Source organism: Talpa occidentalis, unplaced genomic scaffold, assembly GCF_014898055.3.
Source record: "Talpa occidentalis isolate TD23 unplaced genomic scaffold, MPIMG_talOcc4v2.1, whole genome shotgun sequence".
Classification (NCBI taxonomy): domain Eukaryota; kingdom Metazoa; phylum Chordata; class Mammalia; order Eulipotyphla; family Talpidae; genus Talpa; species Talpa occidentalis.
In genome coordinates this window covers 112143541-112169651 of record NW_026555331.1, presented here as the reverse complement: position 1 = coordinate 112169651, position 26111 = coordinate 112143541, and the positions used below count along the sequence as shown (strand labels likewise).

The 26111-nt window shown below is 36.9% G+C and overlaps 1 protein-coding gene across 8 annotated transcripts in view; it reads left to right on the top strand.

The window, feature by feature from the left end:
- Positions 1-26111, top strand: part of ADAM22 (ADAM metallopeptidase domain 22) — a 207059-nt gene that overhangs the window by 108950 nt on the left and 71998 nt on the right. For all 8 annotated transcript variants that reach the window (XM_037510432.2, XM_037510415.2, XM_037510408.2 and 5 more), the window contains exons 5-8: positions 8857-8939; positions 14667-14730; positions 16650-16719; positions 24406-24476. In XM_037510432.2, coding sequence (XP_037366329.1) covers positions 8857-8939; positions 14667-14730; positions 16650-16719; positions 24406-24476 — 288 coding nt within the window. The remainder of the gene's footprint in view (positions 1-8856; positions 8940-14666; positions 14731-16649; positions 16720-24405; positions 24477-26111) is intronic.

Here is a 26111-nt window from a genome sequence, read left to right as displayed (position 1 = left end):
TAGTGCAATCTAAATGTTAAGAATCTAGTAAACAGCCATGAATAATTCAATTCCTTAGTTTTGACAAGTAAACTTAGGTAATATAAGATGTTAACAATAGGAGAAACTGAGTGTTAAGTTTACTAGAACCTGTACTGTCTTTGTGACTGTTCTGTGAATCTAAAATTATTTTTAAATAAGTCTATTAAAAATTTTAAAAAGAGCAATTTTAATCAAAGAGATGGAAGAAACTAAGCTCATCACAGTGTATGATTATATAACAATTAAATGTATTTAGTTTTATGAAGAATTAACTGTGATTTATATATATATATTTATCATTTTGGCATGAACTGATTGATGATAACTATTTAATTTTAATTTACTTAAAATGAAATGAGATTGTTTTTATTCACCTCAGAGAACCTGTAGAACCAGGTATCCTTACACTTTGTACCTAAGCAGATATTTAATCTGTGTTCCTTCTATGAATCCTCTATAGTTCCAGATTATGGATTTTAATCAGGGTGGGTCCGAACATGCTCTATAACATAAGATTTAGCTATTCTAGGAATTTTCTTGATGCAGATGACCCAAGGGAGACTTGAAATACTTCTGACTCATCTGTAAATGCATTGTCTAACTATTGGAAGGGAGGAGCAAGTATCAAAAGACGGGTTCTTCATGTCAGTGCCAATCAAGAGAGAATTGGAACCAGGTTTGTTATAGCAAGCTCCTGATGGAACAGACTCCCATCACACAGCCATAAACATAAGCCTGGGAAATGCACATCCCTGAGAGGAATCTAAGGTGTGGTAGAGTTCAAGTTCCTGCGCAGGTACATTGGCGAGGGCACAGGTTCTCAGCCATGGCAGTATGTGGGAATTATCTGAGCAGATTTAAAAAATGCCCAGATCCCACCCCCCAGAGATTCTGAAATAATTAGTATGATTGAGGGTTAGTATTTTTAACAGACTTCACCTTTGATATTGATGTGATACAAAGATGTGCCCAGGGTTGAGAACTACTGTGCCAAAGCCCAGTGAGCAGGAATCTCCTTGTGGAGAAGGATGACTGGCAAGATCCCCAATCTGCAGAGCAGAAGGTGGGTCCTGGAACTGGTGCCAGTGGAGGAGGAGAGCACCATGACTCAGGAAGTAGAGCATGAACACAACGGTTGCAGGGGGGTGTTCTGTTTTGGAAGTTTCTGCACTGGTTTTGTCTCTTTAGGGTGACCAAATAGTTGATTACTTGAGTCCCTTTAATTCACCCAAGCATCCTATAGGGTATCTCTTACCAACTCCTACAAAAAGTAGCTCTTTTTGGCTCTGCATATGGCAAATTTCTTACATATTCTTTTCTTACCTTTACCTTCTATTTTGTTTCTCATAAACCCAGCTGGTTTGTGGGAAACAGAAAAGAAGTGGAGAAGAGCTATGATTGTTACACCCTTTCTGTTTCAGTAAGAATTTATTTAGGAGCTTGTGAAGGATTTCAGTGAGCACAGCACTGAATTAGAATGCAGAAGCCAGGGTAGTATAAAACAGTTATTCTCAAACTTCAGGGTTTGTTGAAGACACCTAGAGGCTTCTAGCACTTCTGAGTAAGTCTGAGGCTTAAGAATTTGCATTTCTAACCAAGCTGATGCTGATGCTGTTGGGCTGGAAACCACTCTTGAGAATTGGTAGCATAAAGAGACTTGACTGTGCATCAAGCATACAGTCTGTGTTTTCTCCATTGTTAAATGGAGAAATTAATATTCACCTCATCATTCATCATGAAATATCTCATAAATCATCAAGCAGAATGGCCAAGATATGCTAGATGCTTTCATTCTCTGAAAGATCTTAGTCTTTTTGGTATCCTCTACATGGGGTGGTTTGGATTTGGGCTGAATGTTTTTAGGTTAATGATTCCAAACATCATCATCAGAATACCTGGAGGATGTTTCACAATTCTCTGAAACGTGGGGCCCTGCCTCCTTGGAGATTCTAATTCAGTGGGTCTGCAGGAAGACCTGGCCTGGCAATCGGTTACTTTATAAAGCTCATCCTAGCAATTCTGATGGTTTTGAGGACCACTGCTATTGAGTAGTATTTCTCAATTGTAGGGACTCTCAATTACTGCAGCTACATTGAATCATCTAGAGCACTTAAAAAGATGCTGATGCTTGCATCCCGTCTCCAGAGATTATGATATAATTGGTTTGGAGCACAGCCTGGGCAGTGGGATTTTAAAAGCTCCCCAGGTGACTGATATGCAGCCAAAGTTGAGAACCATTGCTTTAGTTCTCAACTGGAGTAAGAAAATTGTGGAGTATGTGTTTAGATGAAGATTTTTGGGTCTCTGTAGGGCAGGATAAGCCGCTGAGCAGGTTTTCTCATCCAGCAGACTGGGGTAAAGGAAGAGTCAGAGTCCTGGAGCCCTCAGTGGCTTTTGCAGGCTTTTATTGGGATTTACCGGGTACATGGCAGGCAGGGGTGCTGGGGGGCCAGGAGGCTGGCAGGCCTCCCAGCCCCCAGCAAGTCTGCACTCTATCTGGACTCTCTGGCGTTTTCTTGTGACCTTGCTTCTTTGCTCTCTAGTGGTTCTGCTTCTGCTTTTCTGCTTCTTGTTCTTCTCTCGGCTTCTGCTGGAGTCCCCTTGATGCCACCCTTAATGGCGCAGCGGTTGAGCGCTGGGTTGCGAAGCTGCCCGCAGTCTCTGCAGCACCGGTTCGATCCCCCGGCTGCTCTCCGGCCACCAGAGGAGGGTCCCACATGGCGCGCAGACCTCTCCTGCCGCCCGCTGCTCCCCTCAGCAGTGTGCTTTGGTCCTTCTGCCTGCTCTGCTCCCCGCTCTGGCTCTGGTGAATTCTCTTACCTTCCCGCACTTCTGACTGTACCCAATGCTTGTATAAAAAAAAAAAAAAAAGCCCAGTCTTATCCCAGGCGAATCCCATAAAGCCCACACCCTGTTCCGGGTGCCCACCATCAGGCATGCATTCGGGACCACAGGGTTCCATCATCTATCCTAATGGCAGGAGGGCAAATACTTTTTACCTTACATCAGAGTTGCCTAAACAAACTCTTTGGGGAAGAGGCCCTGTAATCTGCATTAGTAATCAGTGTTCTGAATTGTTAGTTTTAAATACAGTATGAGAATACTACCTCAAGAGACATGATAGAATCCCTTACTGAGTAACTGTTGACTGACTGTGCCCCTCACCTATTTAGAAAGCAGTTTATGGTATACTTTGTTTTATTATGGAATCCTATATGGGCAAACCAGGCAAAGGGTGGGCAGGTGGGCAGGTGAGCAGGGAGGCAGGGGATTGGGAGGCAGATAACACCTGAGCCTCTGCTCTCTCTTTCTCTCTCCCTCCCTCTGGAATGATCTCTAGCCCGGGTGTGGGTGTCCAGTGTCCATACTTACAGGTATGTGCCCTCTGGTTTCTTGGCTTCAGTGTCCATGTGAGCCTCTTGCTTAAGCTCCCAAGCACTTTTTGCACTAACATGATATCCGTGTGGCCAATGAAACCTGGGAGGAAAGCAAGGCTGCAGGTGACAGCCGTAGAGGCTAGTGGCGGAGGGCAAAAAAGAGCCTGATTAATGCCATTTTTCCTACAAATCCACTGCATGCTATTGTAAGGCAGCTTAGATTAATTTTATCCCCATTTTATTGCTGTAGAACCAGAGATTCAGGGAGGCTCTCTCTAACAGCATATGTGGTGATAGAAGCATAGATCAGGCACTTGTGCTTCCCTAAAAGGAGATCATAATCTGGTGGGAATATAAGACAGAAACAGGTTTGCAAGTAGAGAGATGTAACATAGATTTTCTAAAAACTTGAAAATTCAGGAAAAAAGGGGTTAGCAAGAGGATATCTGCGATGTGGAGGGAATCAAAAAGCTTTGAAAGGTGTTTTCTTTGCCCGTCTTGGAGCTGATAAAGTTGTTGTTTCTTCTGAGGGTCAGAATAGGGGGCAGATGACCATGGCCTTGCTGCTGTGCTCCAGTTGGTTATTGAGTGCTCATAATTATATAATCCATGCAGTATAACTTGAATTGTGTTATCTCATCATATTTATAATAAATTCTACTTTTCCCTTGAGCTCTTTCTGGCCATGTAATAAAAATTTCCTTTGTTACTGAATCTAGAATAAAAATTGCAGTAACCTTTTATTTCCCCACTGGGAAGATAAACCAATAGACACGTGAACTATCATATAAGTTCATTTTTATAGAAGTGGGTAATGTTTCTTTTTTAGCAACGACTATCTAATTAGCTAAAAATAAACATCTGTACTGTTATAAATGCATTATTATGTTCTTAAATCAAGGAGCATGAAGAAAGTTTCAAGGACAATGGATTTATTTCTGGAACAAAAGAGACAGTAAGAATAAAGCTGCGACTGGCAGTAGGATTAAGAGCCGAACTCTACGAGGATGTACTGACTCTCTCTTTCCTACATCTGTATTAGATTATTACATAAAATACCTACTTCTGTGAAGCATCTGTTTCTTCAAGAAAATCATATGAAGATATGGAGAACTTTTGTAATTAATAAGATTTTAGAAAATTGGCTTGATTAGTAGTCTATTGAAATATATACTTTTTAATAAAATACACTTTATTAATTTAAAATGCAATAAACCATTTAAAACAGATATAAGTATAAAGAAATGCAGTGATAGCTATCTGTAGGGTACCGTAAAAGTATCAGGCTTTTCTGCCTCCCGCCATCAGGATAGATGATGGAACCTTGTGGTCCTGAATGCATGCCTGATGTCGGGCACCTGGAATAGGGTGTGAGCATATGTAGATGGGATTCACCTGGACTAAAACTGGGCTTTTTAAGGGCGGTGTCACGGGGACACCAGGGAAGAAGCAGAGAAGTGAAGCAGAACTGAGAGAGAGAAGCAGAGAGAACACGAGAGAAGCCTGAGAGCCCAGATAGAGTAAAGACTTGCTGGGGGCTGGGAGGCCTGCCAGCCTCCTGGCCCCCCGGCACCCCTGCCTGCCGTGTGCCTGGTAAATCCCAATAAAACCCTGCAAAAGCCACCAAGGACTCTCCAGGACTCTTCTCCTTACCCGGTCTGCTGGATCCAAAAACCTGCTCAGTGTCCTGCCTTTACACTATCCTTTAAAATATTTATTAAAATTTAAAATATTGTTTATTGTTAATATTGTTTGGCCCACTAGATACAAATATATACTGACAGAAGTGCACAAAAATATATGAAAGGGTGTTTGTTGCAATATTGTTTATGACAGCAGAAAGAAACCACTGGTAATAACCTAACTGTCCATTAGTACTTGACTGTTTAAGTGAGTTATGGTTCACCTCCATAACAGAATATTATGCCATCACTGAAAGACTCAGATATTGATATAGAAAGAGGTCATAATCACCTTAAAGGGGGAAAAAAAAGTGACAGACCAATGTAAACTCATTTGTGCACTGATCCCTGACATTGTACACAAAATATGTGAAAATTGCTTGCCTTTTAGAAGGCAATCATATCCTAAGTGTATGAAGAAGATATTTTTACTCTTCATCATGTACCTTCTGAACTCTTAGAATTTTTGCCATAAATATTATCTTAAAAATAATGGATATAAACGATTATTTTAAAAAATCCATTGCATTTATTTTATTTACTGAAATGATGTGTTAATAGATTTATATAAGTTAAAGAAGCCCTTTGTTATGCCTTTATTCTGGACTAAGAAATATTTCTAGGCTTTTTAAGGAAAAAATCTAGTTCCTAGTTTAAATAATTATTGATTTACAATAATCCCTGACAAAAGTCACAACACAAAAATCAACTTCCATCATTATTTATAAGAATTACATATGCTACCAGTGGGGAAACTCAAAATTTAGATTTTTTTTAAATTTATTTATTTATTTTTTTTAAAGAAAGATTTTTTTTTTTTAAAGATTTATTTATTTATTTATTTACACAAGCACTGGGTACAGTCAGAAGCGCGGGGAGGGTGAGAGAATTCATCAGCGCCAGAGCGGGTTGCAGAACAGGCAGAAGGACTGAGGTACACTGCTGAGGGGAGCAGTGGGCGGCAGGAGAGGTCTGCGCACCATGTGGGACCCTCCTCCGCTGGCTGGGAGCAGCTGAGGATTGAATCGGCACTGCAAAGGCTGCGGGCAGCTTTGCAACCCAGCGCTCAACCTCTGTGCCACTGGGAGGCCCCAAAATTTAAATTTTAATAGCCCAAATTGAAGAAGTTTCCCCCTCCTGGTGTTTATGCTTCTCCTTAAATGTCATGGAAACATTTGATAATGATTCAGCCATACTGAGCTCTCATTTCATTTGTAGCATTAGGCTTTTGTGCAGTGGGTCCTGATCATGCTGTTTTTGGAATTAGTTCGATTTTTTAGATTCTGAAACTAGTGAAAGATTGTTTTCCATTATCTAATCATCTATTTCTCCTCGATGCAGTGAATTGTTTTAAAATGAATTCCTTATTCTTTTTATGACTTACCATTACATGTTTCCAGAGGTGGTATTTTAGAGAAAATGTTAGTAATTTACAAAATTAGTAGAATTATGAAAAATAAAATTAGTAATATATAAAAGTCTTTTATGCCTTTACTTCTGACATTTTTCCCCTTAGACAATTATTTGTCAATGTCCAGTGCTCCCTAGTGTAATGCCATAACTGTTTTGATTATCTTCTTTGTTTCTGCTACCTTTATATCTACATTTCACTGTAAGTCTTAGAACTCTTAAGAGATCTGATTGAATATTTAGTCACTATCAAGGGAAAACCTTAAATAGAATTCTCTTTCCAGGTCACTTCATAGGCTGTTGGTCTTCTGTGTCTGGCCAATTGAAAGTTAGAGTGTGGTTTCTGGTCCAGGCAGCTGTGTCCAGGAAATTAAGGTCATTTGAAATACAATGACCTCTCATGTACTTTGACTCTAATCTTATGGACAGTTTGCCAGATGACATTCAAAATTCTATTAAATTTACCTCCGGCACTAATAAAAATACAAACAATAACAAAAATCAGCTAAGAGAAAGATTAGATTTGTATTACACAACCTACAGATTCTTGGTCCAGCTCATTAGTGCAGGAAAAAGACCACAAGTCTTGGTATTCACACCAAGTTTGCAAAACTATTTGGCTGCTTCCCAGTTGGACAATATTGACTCTTAGAGGTCATGACAGTCAAGAATAGAAACAGCATTTAAGTATGCTGTACTTTGTAGGATTGATGTGATGATTTGAGGTGATTGTGTATATAAATTGAGTAAAACAATAATTGACAGAATAATTGTGGTAGTAGCAGACACTGTTTACTAAGTGTCAAGCAAGTGCTAAGACTTTTTCAGATATTAGATAATTTAATAATCTGAACTATACTATGAAATGTGTAGATGACATTGGCAGGTTTTAGTAACTTGCTTGAGATTACAGCTCAAGCAAGTGTAAGTGAAGAATCTGATGGCTTACTCTTCTAATATCTACTCTGTAGAACTTTACCCATGAAGTCAGTCAGTGTCTTACTCTCTTAGGTTTGGGTTTGTTTCTGCCCCAAAGTCTGTGGAGTTCTTAGTCCCAACCCCTGTTAGACCCTAATATGAAGTACAACCTTGTCTTGTCTTCCATCAAATCCAACTATAATCCTCAGTTCATGATGCTTAATGACTCCCTTGGAAATTTGAAGGTACCACAGAGTCAGAGATTGCACTGTGTACCCACCATCCTACTATCTAGGTGCTGATAAAATATGAGAGCCTCCAAATCTGGTGAGATTATTTTTATGAGCAATAGTCACCTCAGGTCAGGCTGCCTTTCTTGGAATTCCAGCTAAGAAATATATTTAAGCTCATTACATTAGTTATGTTATCATGTCTTCCTTTTCTCTCCTCTCCACTTGTCAAACACTGAAAATTTTATGTAATTTTAGTTCATTAAGCCAGACTGTGAGATAGGGAACAGTTGCTTCTTTAACCTGCCCATTCTATCAGTCCGTCCTATATCACTCATATCTCAAAGGATCAATTCAGTTAGAAGCTTTCAGCATCTGAAGAAAGAGATTAGTGGGGGAATGGAAGGGTCATTTAGAACAATGCTTCTCAAACTTTAATGTGCATATTAATCACCTAGGGACCTTGATAAAATGGCTGTTCTGATACAGCATGTCTGGGGTGGGATCTGAGCTTTCTGACAAGCTCCCTGTGATGTCAGTGCTGCTCTGGACCACACTCTGAGTGACAAGTATGTAATGACTGAAACAACACCCAGTGATGGCAGAATATTTCCCTTATTGTGTTCTTCAGGAAATTTAATTCAAAGAATGAGTCTTTCAGTGGAATTTAATTAATGTTACTGATTACTAGAAGAAAGTTCTCAATTTCAAACTTTTATCCTAGATGGCTTACCAATAAGGCCATTCCAGATTGGAGAAAAGAATAATATAAACTTGTTAAGTTTTGATATTTATAAAAAAATTGGCATTTTCCAACATCAGTTTAATGACTCTCAAATGATTTCTATTCTTTTTCGCTTCACTTTAACTGAAAGAGCACCATCTTACTGCCTCTCAAGGTTGAGTTTCTCTTGACTGGGGAAACAGTTAATTAAATATATCCTGGTGCAAAAACCATGTGTATACTTCAATATTTCTTTCTTTGCTCCTTCAAACATTGCCTACTTAAAAGAAAAGTTAAGCCAACTTTTATTTCCCTGTCTTTTGATTTGGAGTCAACTCACTAGGGGAGTTTATGAATAATTCTGTTAGAAATGGTTTAATAATACTAATTTGAATAATTAAATATTGCACAGACTTTTACACATGAGGTGCAGTGTGAATAGAAAAATGAAATGCGTTTACCCTGAGCAAAGGCTTATGTTCTCTATTTTTCAGGGAGGAGAACACTGTTACTACCAGGGCCATATCCGAGGAAATTCTGCGTCATTTGTGGCACTGTCTACATGCCATGGACTTCAGTAAGTGTCCCAAAAATTTTTGTAATGTTTATTCTTTTAGTCTCTTATTTTCTTTATTTTTAATGCTTTTTAAAGAAAATCCTATTTTAGGTTAATAAATAAGTTAAATTCAATGAAGTATCTCATCTTTTTGTCTTGTTTATAAACCAAGCAGATTTTAAAATTAGAGTTGCAGTAAACACAGACTTTGGAATTATGATGTGATATCCTATAGCAATGTTTGAAGCTTTTTTCTAGTTTCATTTTAGTTGAGACAGGAGAAGTTTGGGCAAGTTTGGTCTCTATTTCTGTGCATTTTAACCCCTGGGTTGTAGATCTATCCTTACTTCTCCTTGATGTTTTTATATTTTTGTGGGATAATAGAAATTTCAGTAGATAGAAACCCTTGACTTCTTGCATAATGACAAAATGCTGTAAGTGACTTCAAGAACTCACATGTTTTAGTCACCCTTTTTCAGCCAGAATCACACCAGACCTAACTTACACAAACTTGTGGAAGTGTCTTCTTAGCAATCTCTGAGTATTAGAATTCATCTTTCCTTGGGGCCTTGCATCCTTTCTCATAAACTTCATTATCAAAGAATGTTTGCTGGTATGTCACCTGGGACTAGGTCTACTTCCTCCATCCTGTTGGTAATGGTGATACACAGGTGCCATCTTTATTTGTTTTATAACCCTTTTTAAAGCTACTGTATAAATTCTTGGCACGCTATTTAGGTTATATCCTTTCAGTTCCTTCTTATTTGTTGTGGGTTTTTTTGTTATTGTTGTTCGTTTGTTTGTTTGTTTGTTTTTTGCACAGAACAAGTCACCACTTTAGTTTTGTTAAATTTGGGTGGGGGAACTTTAAAATCCTTTTTCTTTTAACATGTATAGGAAATATACATGTTAATATTAAACTTCTATATGACTTTTTCAATTAAAAAATAAATCTTGTCTGTTACCAAATTGTAGATGTGACTTTTTCATCTACAGTTATTGAATGCCTGCTGTATGCCAGCCTGTGGAATAGTAAGATGATTAGAAGATGACTCTTGCCCTGAAGAACTCACAGTATAGTGAGGGGCTAAATGTAGCCCAACTTCCTACTATGGAATGTGTTGGGTATATTTGTTTTCTTGAGATAGGAAAAAATGAGGGAAATACAAGCTGAGAGTGGGCACTGATGAATGAGGTTGTAGTTGCTCCAGAGAAACATCACCTAGAGAAGGTAGACTGGATCCTGAAACAGGCTTTTGTAGAGTTTTCCAGGAGAGTGAGCTAAATTGACAGACCTTAAAGAAAGCTAGAAAAGAGATCCTATAGAAAAAATTGGAAAACCTAGTCATCTTCCTAAGTGATGCCTCTGGTCAGACTCTGACATTAAGTCTGTGAGAGAAGCATAAAGGAGAAAAAGTGAGGTTTTAGTTCAATAGCCAGAGAAAGTGGCCATACTCCTGAGGTCCTGGAAGACTTCTATTTCCTTATTGTTTGCTTTATAGGACTATTTTATTTATTTTAAATAAATTCTTAGAATAAAGAGATGGTTTTACAAACATAGAATCCATGCTTAACATCTGAGTGCCTTAGTTTTCACATCTGGACAAAGAAATGTTGAAGTCCCCTTCAGCAGTAAAAGTGTTTCATCTCATTACAAGATGAGCACAGCTTTTCAGCTAGGAATAGTACATTGGGCCTTTTGACATTTGTAACAGCAAATGTATATTGTGGAGAATGATATAAGAAATGAGGCTTTCCTCCTTTCTCTTCCTCTTAAAATTTCAATCCCAAAGCACAATGGAAGCATTTTGCTCCTAATTGCCTCCCACTTTCTAAAGGGACACAGTACTGTACGAATGAGAGAAGGTATTATTACTGTCTTCTCAGAACTTCAATAGACCTGAGAACCTAAGCAATAGTTTCCTACTAGTTCTACATAGACATTTGAAGGAGGATGAAAAATTAAGAGCGCTTTAATGACTGGATCAGGAGTAGGACTCAGAACCTGCTTCAGTTGTTCAAAGTAAAATTTACATCTGTCTTTAGAAATCTTTTCATTTTAAAGTAAACAAGTAGATACAAGTAGAAAACCAACCATGTGTCTAGAAACACTCTTGGGGTTGCAGGCAAGCATGTCTGGGTGTCCTCAAACTTTTATGAGCATGTTGAATACATTTTCTCTTGTTCCTTCATTTTACTTGTTATTCTCATCTTCATTTTACCTACTGAACAAAAACCGCTGAATGAAATATTTTGGGGGATATTACTAAGATGAAATAATTTGTATCATTTCAGTTATAGTTATTTAGATATGAGATATATTATTTCATCTATGACTCATCTTTTATATAGTACCAAATACATATTGGGATTTTAAAATTTTTATTTACTCAATTCAGTTAAAGAATTTAAAAGGGAAAAATACTCAAGACACTTCTGTCTTTTTGATAAAGCACCTGCAATAACAGTTTTCCATATCAGAGCACTAATGGGCAATATTTTGGTTCTGGTATGTTTGATATTATGACGAAACCTGTAACTACGGAAACCTTAAAGAATGGACTCATATGTATATGTATTGCCCTCTTGTGGCAATTTGTAAGAAGGGTTGTTTCCTTTCAACATCTTGTTTTGTTATAGCCTTTTATGTTAACGTGATTGACCTGTAGTGTCTTAGTCCTAGCTGCAGGTTTTTTATTAAGAATATAGTGAGTTATGGAGTCTATATACTTAGTATAATTTATATATAAATATGACAGAAAGCAAATGCAACACATATACTTTTTAATTGTTAAAGAAGCAATAATGACATCTTTTCATATCAGGAACCAGAGTCTTCTAGAGATAAATGGCACCAAAAGCTGCTTTGTTTACACTGTGTATCATGTTGTTTATATACACTCAAAGTAACTGATTTTCACATTGCACACTGACCTAATGCAAGGGGAAATGACACTCAGTACTATTCAAACAAAATTATATGCTTGCTACATAATCTGCATAGTCATGTGGCTATAGGAGATGGCAAATGGTGATGGTTTGTATAATTTTCTGCATACATCTCACCATTTATCAGTGGGGGTACAAAGAAATATGTTCATTGCCCATTTAGTCTACTGTTTTAAAAAAGCTCTTCCCGCTGATCCCTTAGACATTTATTATTAGTAATATCTTACAAACTATATCTTTTTATCTTTTAGCTCCAAATGCAATGTCACCCATGTTCAAAAAGTGCACTTTTAGTTGAAGACCTTCACATGTGTGGATAGCAGTTGGAAGAGAATACACAAGTTGTGGAAATATGGAAGATTTTACAAAAGGAATGAAGGAATTTGTATAGAGGCAAAGCTGGAGGCCATTATATTATACTTCAGAGAAACCAAATGATTTCACTAAGCCATCAATGAAAGCCAACACTGAAAAATGACTACAAAAAATCACAGTTTCACTCCCCCCCACCCTAGCAGATGCCTGAATGATAAGATAGATTTGTTCAGCACCATAAGGAAGCTGATCTGAGTAGAAGGAACATACTCCCCTGAAAGGAGTGGCTACCAGGATCTCTTGAGTGGGTACCGAGGCCATATGTAGCTTCAAATGGCCTCCAGAGGATTTCTCAGTTGACTGATAGTCATCTCTAGCCCCAAGCGGTCAAAACAGACTCTTTATTTGCACCCTGCTTGTGCTATACTATTCTGTTTTTCCTGAAACTTTTTCCTTTATTAAATGACAGAGCCATCTTTCCAGTTACTCGGGTAAAAAATAAGAGTTCTCACTGACTCTTTCTTGCATATTACCTTTCAAATCTATTAACAAATCTTACTGGTTCTGCTTTGGGAAAATATTTAGAATTTAACCTATTATTACCACCTCCACCATCACCAGCCTGATTTAAGCTATCTTTTTCTTTCATCTGGATTATGGCAAAAACATTCCTATTCCTGCCTTTATGATCCTGAAGTTTAATGTTATCTAGCAACTGGAGCAATTCTTTTAAAATTTAAGAGAGATTGTTTATCCTCTGCTTGGAATCTTCTAGTTCCTCATCTCTCTCAGAGTAAAAGCCAAATTCCTCAGGCAGATCTACATAAAATGCACCACTATTCCTGACCTCATTTCAGGATACTCTCCTCCTTTCACGTACTATTCCAGACACCATGCATTCTTGATAGTCCTGGAACACTCCACCATTCTCTCACCTGGGAGCTCACATCTGAGATACCTTTGCATAATACTGTTGTGACTCATTTGTTCACTTCTTTCAGATATTTGCTTAAATATCACCTTTGCTGTGAAGCCTCACTCTGACCCTCTGGTTTGGTCTCCACATCTGATTCTCTGGCATCATTTATTGCCCTTTACATGCTTTATTTTTCTCTCTAGAGTTTATCACCATATAGTATATAATTTGTTTATTCTATATTATTATATGTCCTAGAATATACCTCAGCACTGTGAGGGCAGAAGATTGGTTAGCGTTTTGTTCCCACTGTGTCCCCAACACCTAGCCTTTTGAATGAGTGAAGGTGCGTAGCTGATTGCAGATAGGCAGCTCAGGAGCTGGGCTCAGTTCCTGCCTCTATTCTTGCTGGTTATGTAATTTGGGCAAGTTAATTCATCTGTCAGTTTTAGTTTCCTTACTTGTAAAATAAGGATAGCCATTTTACCTTCCTAGATTTAGAAATGCTGAAATGAATGTAAATTATTTAGCTTGGGGTAGGTTGTTGACATGTGTCAACTTTTGTTATTAGAACTTATTCCAGATTTATGGTGGGTTGGAAGTTCTCAGCATAGTCTCTGATAACCTGTCTCAGAAATACCTGGGATTTGTTTTCACATGTAGCTTTCTGGGCCGCAGCCAAGAAACTTGAGGAGGGCCCTGAATGTTTTGCAATTTTTTTAAGATTTATTTATTTATTTATACAAGCACTGGGTACAGTCAGAAGCGCAGGAGGGTGAGAGAATTCACCAGAGCCAGAGCGGGGAGCAGAGCAGGCAGAAGGACCGAAGTACACTGCTGAGGGGAGCAGCGGGCGGCAGGAGAGGTCTGCGCGCCATGTGGGGACCCTCCTCCGGTGGCCGGGGAGCAGCCGGGATCGAACTGGCATTTCAGAGGCTGCGGGCAGCTTCGCAGCCCAGCACTCAACCGCTGTACCAGCAGGGGAGGCCCATGTTTTGCATTTTTATAAGCTTTCCAGTAACGATTTACATAGTAAAGTCTTAGAATTATATGTTGGAAGGAGGATGAGGGGATTCTATTGCTTATGCAAAATCAATAGGGGCCTTTTCCTTTCAGTAGCATGTTGTGTGTATATGTGTGTGGTGTCATCATGTGCTATGTATCTGGTGGTAACTGGACATGTGTATTGAGAAGTAAACTTGCCCTCTGGCTGTTGCTGATTTTTATTTTTTAAAAATTTATTTATGCATACAAGATCTGGGGCACAGGCCAGAGGTGTGGGGGATGAAAGTATTCACCAGAGATAGAGTGGGGAACAGAACAGGTAGATTGACCAAAGTACACTGCTGAGGGGAGCAGTGGGCAAGTCAGGAGAGGTCTGCCGTGCCATGTGGGTTGCTCCCTGGCTGGCTGGGGGATCAGACTCGTGCTGCAGAGGCTGCGAACAGCTTCATAGGTTGCGTCTTAACTCCTTGTGCCACCAGGGAGGCCCGCTGCTGAGTTTTAAATGATCCTGTTCTAAGGCAAGAGTTGATGGTCATGCCTAATTGTTTTCTTGTCCTTCACAGTGGGATGTTCTATGATGGAAACCACACCTATCTTATTGAGCCAGAAGAAAATGATACCTCCCAAGTAAGTGCTCCTTCTGTTTGCTGTGGCAAATGTAAAAATCGATGCTGGGAACTTTTTCTCCTCTATTTTATTATCATATTTTCAGGGTTAGTGTATTAAAATATATACATATATGTTAATATATGTATACATATAAGCATCTGCTTATATACATATATACAAATATAAGAGTGTGTGTGTGTGTGTGTATTGGCAAATTGGGTAAATCAAACCACATGTGTTTCCAAAAAATCTGTCTCTTACTCCTCCGTTATGTTAGAGATACTTTCCTTCTGTGATCTTGTGAAACTTCTATTGCTATCTTCACCATAATGTGCTATGAGGTGTTTTAGTCTGCTCAGACTGCCATTAGGAGATACTGGGAGGCTTGAAGAATAAAAGTTTTATTTACTCACAGTTCTGGTGACTGGAAGTCCAGTATCAAGATGCAGGCAGTATTACTGTATTAGTTGAGGTCTCTCTCCTTGGGTTGCAGACTGTCTGCTCTTGAGCAAACACTGATGTCTCTCTTCCTTTGGGATTAAACCCCACCATTATGATGTGTTTTAACATTTATCAACTCCTCACAGGCCCATCTCCAAAAGGGACACAGTCAATTCATAACAGATCAAAACTACACATGTGATCTTCTGTCTCTCCGGGTTTTTTTAGCTTCCAAATTTTTCTCTATTGTTCATTGTTTTTAAGGCCTTGTGCTGATGAAGATGAAAGAAATCAAGATTTTCCTAATTCTTTCACTCACTTTAGTTGAAACAGTTGTTTTCCAAAAAGTAGAAAAGGATTGAATTAATATATAGATTATGGAGAAAAACTTCTGTTCCAATGGAAGAATATACTTATTTTTTAGCTCTGTATGCTCAAGTATTCTTCATTGCATCATGAACGTTGTCAAACATTTAGGGAGGGAGATAATTTCAGGTGTTACATATTGTTTTGCTACCCATAGATGATCTTGTTTGGGAAACATTCTATATTGTGTTTTATTTCCTGGATGCCTACTGCTGATTATCCTGTCACTTTGCTTGATTCTGTGATGTTTTTGAAGGTTACATCACAAAATTTGACTTTATGACATCATTTTTTTTGGTGATTGAATGAAGCCAGTTGAAGATGTTATTTGAATATTCATTATCTTTCTTAAACAAAACGTAGCTTTTCATCTGTGTTTTCACAGAATTTTCTACTACTATTAAAATTTGGGGCCTCCCTGGTGGCGCAGCAGTTGAGCGCTGGGCTGCAAAGCTGCCCCTGGCCTCTGCAGTGCCGGTTCGATCTCCGGCCGCTGGCGAGGGTCCCACATGGCGTGCAGACATCTCCTGCCGCGCTTGCTGCTCCCCTCAGCAGTGTATTTTGTCAGTCTGCCTGTTCTGTTCCCCACTCTGGCTCTGGTGAATTCTCTCACCCTCCCGCACTTTTGACTGTACCCAGTGCTTGCATAAATAAATAAATAAATCTTTTAAAAAAAAATTTGTAGCAGGGTCCTCTTTGGGCATCTGTTTAAATCAGTCATTCTGCTCTCCAATACCAGGAAAATTGTGAGTTCTGCAGTCTTTGCCTGGCAAAGCAATTTGGCTCTAAAAGAGGGGTAGAGATTTGTGAAAAAGAAACAGTCATAAAGAGCATTAACACATTTTCCCAGATGTCTCATTTCTCCTTGGGGGATTAGATCCATTCATTTGTTTTCCATTACACAGCTTTGACTTCTCTGTCCATGAAGGTATTTTTGCTTCTAATAGGATACCACTCAGATGCTGGGAGAACACAGGTGTGAATGGGAGGGGTTGTGAATGGCTCAAAGCTTTTCTAAACCCAGGAAATACAGACTCATTGTAAGGGTCTCAGCTTCCCTACCTGTGACTGTCTGAGATTGGAGATGTCTGGTTGTATGTGCTTAATCTCTTCTGTTTGTGTTATTTCAGGAGGATTTCCGTTTTCATTCAGTATACAAATCCAGACTGTTTGAATTTCCCTTGGATGATCTTCCATCTGGTATGGTATTCATAGAGTGATTTTTTAAAAAGACAACTTAATAATTAATTTTAATGCTTTAGAACTAATATATATAGAGTATCATTAGCCTATGACTGCTCATAACATTTTTAGGGATAAAATCAGGTGACATGAAGAGGGCTAATAAAATGCAAACTGACCTATTGTTTATAGTGGATGAGTTTGGAAAGAGACAGATTGAGCACATTGAAGAAAAACATCTTTTAATTATAACATTTTAAAAAGGTACTTTAGGAAAAATCTTTGGGTAAAACCTGATTTGCACAGATGAAATATATAAAAATTCGCTCTTGGTAAAATACTGGTTTTATAAACATAGGCATGACCTCTTAATCATTTTCCCCTTTGTTCTTATCTTTAGTTTTGTTTCAGCATAGCTTTTTCTAAGAAAGAACTATTAGAGAGTAACACTTTGTATTATTCTTTGCTCTTTGTGAAATTAATATTTTCTTTTCCAGCATGTCTATAGGCCCATTTATTTTTTTTTTTGAAAAGATGCAACTTGTTAACATGAATCATTTCATTCCTCTATAACTATCTTAGCTGTAGCTTGTCAGCAAAGTAAAGGGTACAAGAATAATAAATCATGCAAGATATGTTTAGGTTTAAGTTATTGTCCATTTAAATTTCAACACAAGAAAGCTCTAAGGAGATAATGGTGAAACTTTCTTTTGTCATATTGTCATCATGTCGACCATGTTATTGGCATCTTGGTGACACTAGGCATAAAAGGACTCCTAGGCTTTAAAGAGTTTCTAAATTCTTTACAATTACCCAGTCTCTAGTTGAAACATACTATTACAATATTTTAGAATATGTGTATAAATATATTCTTTATCGCTATTTTGGAGACTGGTAGAATCTGCTGCTGCTATAATGAGTTTTTGTGCATTTTTCCATTTCCAAATGTGAAAATATATTCCATATAAATATTGTCATATCTTCTGTATAATCTTTTCATAAAATAATACATATTTAGTTAGATTTGGGATTGCTAAAACTAAAAGCATGCTAACAGCTCTCGGCACACTGCTTAATAGTTCTTTTTATCTGTCTTTTAAAAATGTAATCACAGATTTCAGCATTTCTCCACAAAGAATTCACAATTACTTCTTGGGTAAAACAAACCATTGACATAGGAAGGGATAACAGTAGCTCTTATAAGAATATTGTACAGCACTTCTTATCTCTAAAGAAAGCAGTGAGGCACACCTAAATGGAAAAGAGTGTTACTCAAGTAAAAATTCAAGAGTATTCTAACTGTTCAATGATTAGAGGTTTTTCTCAGTAGGTAATATTAATGTCCTATATTCTTTTTTTTTTTTTTTGAAACTAGGTATTTTATTTATCTTTTTTAATTTTATTTTTATATTCCCCATACAATTGCAACCCCCTTATTTTTACCACAATCCCTCCCCTCTCCGCACCCCACTCCTCATAGAGTGTCTCTGGTTCATAGTTGTTTGTTGATTATGATTTTCACTTTCTTATAGTTATTCATTTTCCTGGTCCCTTATTTAAGTTTTCTAGATTCCTGCTATGAGTGAGACCATCCGGTATTTTTCTTTTTCTTTCTGGCTTATTTCACTGAGCATGATCCCTTCCAGCGCCATCCATGTTGCTGCAAATTGCATGTGTTTATCTTTTTTGAATGCTGAGTAATATTCCATGGTGTATATGTACCACATCTTCTTGATCCAGTCATCTATTTTTGGGCATTTGGGTTGTTTCCAAAGCTTAGCTATTGTAAACAGTGCTGCTATAAACGTAGGGGTGCAGGTGCTCTTTGGAATTGATGTCTCTGTGTCCTTTGGGTAAATACCTAGGAATGGAATGGCTGGATCATATGGAAGCTCTATGTTCAGTAGGTCAAGAAATCTCCACACAGCTCTCCATAGTGGTTGGACCAGTTTGCACTCTCACCAACAGTGCAGGAGAGTTCCTTTTTCTCCACAACTTTGCCAACATTTGTTGTTGCTAGTTTTTTTAATATGTGCCATTCTCACTGGTGTTAGATGGTATCTCATGGTAGTTTTGATTTGCATTTCCCTGATTACAACTGATGTTGAACATTTTTTCACATGCCTGTTGGCCATTTGTATTTTCTCTTCAGAGAAGTTTCTTTTTAGCTCTTCTGCCCATTTTTTGACTGGATTATTTTCTTTGTTGTTGTTGAGTCTCATCAGCTCTTTGCAGATTTTTGTGATCAGTCCTTTATCATTAGTGTTGTGTGCGAAAAGGTTCTCCCAATTGGTGGGGTTTCTCTTAGTTTTTATTATTGTCTCTTTTGCTGTGCAGAAGCTCTTTAATTTGATGTAGTCCCAGCTGTTGATCTTTGCCTTCACTATCACTGCTTTGGGTGATGTGTCTGTAAAGATGTCTTTGATGTGCAAATCCCGTAGTGTTTCGCCTATATTTCCTTCTATGTATTTTATGGTTTCAGGTCTTATGTCTAGTTCTTTAATCCATTTTGAGTTAATTTTTGTGTATGGTGTGAGGTAGTAGTCAAGCTTCATTCTTTTGCATGTAGCGACCCAGTTTTCCCAGCACCATTTATTGAACAAACTTTCTTTGCTCCAATGCATATTCTTTGCTCCTTTGTCAAGGATTAGTTGACCATAAATCTGTGGGTTTATTTCTGGATTTTCTATTCGATTCCATTGGTCTGTGTGTCTGTTCTTGTTCCAATACCATGCAGTTTTGATGATTATGGCTTTGTAGTATAGTTTGAACTCTGGGAGTGTGATACCTCCATTCCCTTCTTTTTTTTTTCAGGAGAGCTTTGGCTATTCGGGGTTTTTGGTGATTCCATATGAATTTCATCAATAATTGTTCTATTTCTTTGAAGAATAACATTGAAATTTTGATTGGAATAGCATTGAATCTGTATATTGCTTTTGGTAGGATGGCCATTTTAATAATGTTTATTCTTCCAATCCATGAACAGAGGATGTCTTTTCATTTCTTTGTATCTTCTCCTATTTCTTTTAACAGTGTTTTGTAGTTTTCTTTGTATAGGTCCTTTACCTCTTTTGTTAGATTTATTCCCAAGTATTTGATTTTTTTTGTTTCAATAATAAAAGGGATTTTTTTTTCATTTCTTCTTCTTCATATTTATTGTTTGTGTATAGGAAAGCTACTGACTTTTGCATGTTGATTTTGTATCCTGCCACTTTGCTGAACTGATTGATGAGTTTAATTAGTTTTTCTATGGATTTTTTGGGGGTTCTGTATGTAGATTATCATATCATCTGCAAATAGTGATAGTTTGACTTCTTCTTTTCCTATTTGGATTCCTTGTATGTCTTTCTCTTGTCTTATTGCTCTGGCTAGGACTTCCAGTATTATATTGAAAAGCAGTGGTGAGAGTGTCTTGTTTAGATCTTAATGGAAATGCTTTCAGCTTTTCACCATTGAGAATGATACTGGCTGTTGGCTTGTCACATATGGCCTTTATGATGTTGAGGTATGTTCCTTGTATCCCAAGAATTTCAAGGGCTTTTATCATGAATGGGTGTTGCACTTTGTCGAAAGCTTTCTCAGCATCTATTGATATTATCATATGGTTTTTATATTTCTTTTTGTTGATGTGTTGGATAATGTTGATTGATTTTTGGATGTTGAACCATCCTTGTGTCCCTGGAATGAATCCTACTTGGTCGTGGTGAATTATCTTATGGATACATTGTTGGATTCTGAGAGCTAAAATTTTATTGAGGATTTTTGCATCAGTGTTCATTAGGGAGATTGGCCTGTAGTTTTCCTTTTTTGTGTTGTCCTTGTTTGGTTTTGGTATTAGTGTAATGTTGGCTTCATAGAACGTGTTTGGTATTATCCCTTCCTTCTCAATTTTTTGGAAGAGTTTGTGAAAGATAGGCACTAATTTGTCTCTGAATGTTTGGTAGAATTCATTTGTAAATCCATCAGGTCCTGGGCTTTTATTTTTGGGGAGGTTTTTGATTACCATTTCAATTTCGCTACTTGTAATTGGTCTGTTTAGGTGTTCTATTTCTTCTTTATCTAGCTTTTGGTGATTGTTAGTTGTAGGAATTTGTCCATCTCCTCTAGATTGTTGAACTTGTTTCCATATAACTGTTCATAGTAGTTACTGATTATTCTTTTGATTTCTGCTGTGTCCGTTGTGATTTCTCCTCTTTCATTTCTGATCCTGTTTATTTGTGCTTTCTCCCTTTTTTCCTTTGTGAGCCTGGCTAGGGGTTTGTCTATTTTATTGATTTTTTTGAAGAACCAGCTCTTGGTTTCATTGATCTTTTGGATTTTTTTTTTTAGTTTCAATTTCATTTATTTCTGCTTTGGTTTTTATTATTTCTTTTCTTCTACTGGTTTTGGGTTTTTTTTTGTTGTTCTTTTTCTAGATCTTTGAGCTTTGCGATTAGGTTGTTTCTTTGAGTTCTTTCTTGTTTCTTGATGTGAGCTTCTATTGCTATATATTTTCCTCTTATTACTGCTTTTGCTGCATCCCATACATTTAGGATATTGGTGTCCTCCTTGTCATTCAATTCAAAGAATTTTTTAATTTCTTCTTTGATCTCCTTGTTAGTCCAGTGGACTTCCAGTAGTGTGGGTTTCAATCTCCACGAGGTAGGAGAGTACCTTGCCTTCTTTTTATGGTTTATTTCTAGTTTGATGCCTTCATGGTCAGAAAAGATGGCTGGTATAATTTCAATCTTGGTGTATCTGTTGATGTTTGTCTTGTGCCCCCAGTATGTGATCAATCCTGGAAAATGATCTGTGTGCACTTGAGAAAAATGTGTACTCAGATTTTTTGGGGTGTATTGTTCTATAGATTTCTGTTAAGCCCAAGCTCTCTAGATCCTTATTTAGAGCTAGTGTCATTACTTATTTTTTGTCTCGTTGATCTATCCATTGTTGATAGTGGTGTGTTGAAGTCTCCCACTACGTATGTGTTTTCTCTGATGTCTGTTTTCAGAGATGACAATAGTTGTCTGATATATTTTGGTGCTCCTTCGTTTGGTGAATGTATGTTAATGAGTGTTATTTCTTCTTGAAGTATTGTCCCCTTGATCATTATGTAGTGACTGTTGGGGTCTCTTTTTATCTTTTTGAGTTTGAAATCTGTTTTATCTGATATGAGTATAGCTGTTCCTACCTTCTTTTTTGGTCCATTTGCTTGTAGGATTGTTTTCCATCCTTTAACTTTGAGTCTATTTTTATCTTTTGCAGCTAAATATGTTTCCTGGAGACAGCAAAAGGTTGGGTTTTGTTTCTTAATCCAGGCTGCAACTCTGTGTCTTTTTATTGAAGAGTTTAGTCCATTTACATTTAGAGTTAGTATTGATATGTTAGCATTTGTATTTGCTATTGTGTTTGTCTTTCCTTTGATTTTCTTTATTTATTATTTTAATAACTTTTTTTTTTTTTTGGCCTTCTTTTGTTGTTATTTGTCCCTCTGCGGTTCTGGCTTTAGGAGTCCTTATAGTATTTTTTGGAGTGGGGGTTTAGTCATAATGAAATTCCAGAGTTTCTGTTTGTCTGGGAAGTTCCTTATTCTTTCTTCATAGAGGAAGGAGAGCTTTGCGGGATAGAGTATTCTTGGTTGGCATCTGTTTTCTTGGAGTCTGTTGACTATGTCCCTCTACTCTCTCCTTGCCCGTAGTGTTTCTTCGGAGAAGTCTGGTGTCAGTCTGATTGGTTTTCCTTTGAATGTTATCTGTTTCTTCCCTCTTGTCAGCTTCATTATTTTTTCCTTGTCTTGGATTCTTGGGAGCTTTACTATTATGTGTCTTGCTGTATTTTTCCTTTCGTCATGGAAGTTTGGTGTTCTTCTTGCTTCTTGTATATCAATTTTCAGCTCCTTCTTCACGTTTGGGAAGTTCTCTTCAATTATTTCCTTGAACATTTTCTCTGTTCCTGCATCTCTCTCCTCTCCTTCTGTGATTCCTATAACTCTTATATTTCCTTTCCTCATGGAGTCAGATAGTTCCCGAATTCTTTCTTCGGTCTTTTTCCTTCGTACTTCTCCTTCCTTTTCTGTTTTAGTTCTTTTTATTTCTGTGTCTTCAAGAGTACTTATTCATTCTTCCATTTCATCTATTCTTCTTTCATTGCTTTTCCCAGAGTTCTTTAGCACCTCCATTAATTCTTTGATCTCCTGCATTTCTTTTACTTCCCTCTTTAGGGACTGAATTTCATTCTTCTGTATATATACAACAGTGTTCTGAAGTTTCAGAATCAACTCACTAAACCACTTTATTGAGGTATGATCAACATGCAAAAATCTGTATGTATTTAATATATATAGCTTCATGAGTTGGGACATAAATATACACCATGAAATCATCACCATAATCTGTGCTTTAAATATATCCATCAGCTTCAAATTTTCCCTCCTGCCCTCTTTATTATGATTATGATAAGAGCACTTAGCATAAGAGCTACACTCTTAGCAAAAAAATTTAGTATAGCACTATAGCTATAGCATGTAGCACTGCTAATTACAGACACTAAGCTGTACAATCCCTAGGATTTATTCATTATATATAACTGAAACTTGGTACCTTTTGATCAGTACCTTCTTGTTCTCTCCTCTTCCCCTCAGCTTTTGACAGTCATCATATACCACTCTCTGTTTCTATGAATTTGACTATTTTAGATTTCTCAAATAAGTGGTATGTAGCATTGTCTTTCTATGTCTGTCTTCTTTCACTAACAGTTTTCTTTAGGTTTGTCCATGTTGCTACAAAAAGCAGTATTTCCCTCTTTTCCTTTAAAAGTTGGATAATATTGTATTGTACTTGTATATGCCATACTTCTTTTATCCATCCATCCATCAGTGTATATTTAGGTTGCTTCTATTTCTTGGTTGTTTTGAATATTTCTGCAATGTACATGGGAAGGCAGACAACTCTTTGCAATCAGACCTGATTTCAGTTCCTTTGACTGTATACCCAGTAGTGGAATTGCTGAATTGTAGTAGTTCTATTTTTAATTTTTTCAGGAACCTCCATACCGTTTTCCATAGTGGCTGCATTGATTTCTAGAGTTTTTGATTTAGTCGATCTTGGGTAAATTATGAGAATTTGCATTTACAGAAGTTAACAAATAATGCTGATGCTACTAGTCCGAAGTATTTTTTTCTCTTTATCTTCTCATCAGCACTATTTGAGTATTTTAACTGCTCTGCATCTTTGTCAATATTGGTTTTCTTTAATGAAGTTTCTGTAGTGGAAGTGAAGGTCAAGTTTGCCATTTAGAAGATTCCTTATGAAGAATGTGATTATAGTTATAGAAATATGAGAAACATTTTCAGGTAAATTAGAACAAGGATGATGTGTGAGTTTTTTGATTTGTATTCATTTGTGTTATGTTTATTTACACAATTACATAATTTAGTGTTTTATATTATTAAGTGTAACATTATAAAATTCATAATTATATAATTTATAAATAATTATTAGTTATAAGATTAATAATTAAGTAGAATTTAAGTGCAGCATTTTATATTATAAATTTATAATTTATAACTTACAAATAATAATATAATAAACACTGCTAATAGTGAAGAATTAAAGTATAATAATATAATTTATACTAGGAAAAGTTAGTAAAACTTTGGTTTCCCTGTATAAGAGAAACTTAGCAAACACATTAAATTAAATAAAATTTATCTTTATTCCCTTTTAGAATTCCAACATGTGAACATCACTCCACCAAAATTTATTTTGAAGCCAAGATCAAAAAGGAGTAGACGGCAGGTATGTACTTACAGGTATATGTCATGATGTTTTAAAAATACTTACCAATCAACTTAACCTCCGTTAAGTTTCTATGATAGGGTGAGTATTGTTCAGGCATTTGTCAGGTGTGGGACACAGTAGGGTGACAGATTTGTAGAAGCAGTGGAGATGGGACATATTATTTCCTAGATTCAAAAAAGGGCTCACAATAGAGGTGAAAATATGGTTATTCATTCTATAGATGGATTATTCATTCTATAGATGGATGCCCCTGCTGTGGCCTCAGGTTCTTTCTATCATAGGCCTCTTTCCTGGCCTGGGTATGCACCACATCGTAGAGTTCACTCGTATAGATCCTTGAACTTATCCTCTTAAATATATCCCCTTAAGAGTGAATTCATCAGGTTTTGAAGCCACAAAATGCTATTATCACATTTGGCATCTGGGATGGATCTTGAACTTAATTATAATAATAGCAAATGTACAGTGCTTTAAATCACATGAAGTGGATACTATTATTCCTCTTTCACCGGAAAAAAGTGATGATTGAATCATACAGCTAGTAAATGGTTTATATAAAATAAGATCTCTGTTTTTCAGAATTGGAATATCACCCTTGTCATGATGGTGGGTGTGTGTGTGTGTGTGTGTGTGAGAGAGAGAGAGAAAAAAAACTCACAGGATGAGAGAAAATCAAATAGTTGAAGGAACCAGATAGGATTATGATTTTGAAAGTCTGGTCTAAGTGAAGTGCTTGTAGTCACATATGCTTTATATACTACCTCTGAGAGCCTCTGTGTTCCATGAATTACTATCATGTATTTTGTGATAATATATATATTGTAATAATATATATTTTTATTTTCATAAATTTTGAGATGAGAGACTATCACTTTCTTTTCTCATGTTCCTTGAAGTTCTTCATAAACATCTCCAACATTCAGTGATTTGCTAAGTAGAAAAAGTCTTAATTTTTCTCCCTGAGAAAACTGAATCTGTGCAGGTGAAGTGCTCAAAAATCATGTGACCAGTGTGACAATTCTCTGACATTAAGAAAATATTGAGACTTGTTAGAAAGTCTACTATATTAAGTGGAAAGACTCAGATCTCTTTAATTAACTGAGCAGATACTGTAATAATAAAAACATGCATTTAAAAAAAAAGTGGCATTGCCCTCGGGCAGTTTATGTTATTCTTGATTCCCAAACCCAGAATTATCAGCCTGGTGTTATTCCATATCAGCTTGGTTTTCCAACTTTTTGGAAACAAAAAAGTTTTGAGATTTGTAAATGCCATTGGCAATGAAACAAAATCCATATGGTAACAACATTTTAGTTTGTTGTAGTGCAGCACTCAAAACAAATATTTGGGTACTGATTAGGTTTGATTATATCACAAAATGATCCTTGGGCAAATGATCAAAAAGATTTACTGAAAAAAAATGTGTATTGAAGTATGGCATAATGGAAGAGTTAACTTTGTAGATCTTTTTAAAGATTGTGGTATACATTCATTGCAGAGAATAAAGGAATAAGGCTGTGTTAGTGGTTGTTGCCAGTAGCATTCACTGATCATGAATTTGAAAGTGGAGAAAATTTGTTGTTGATACAGCCTTACTATATAACCCAAGGCTGCCTGGAAACTCTCAACTCT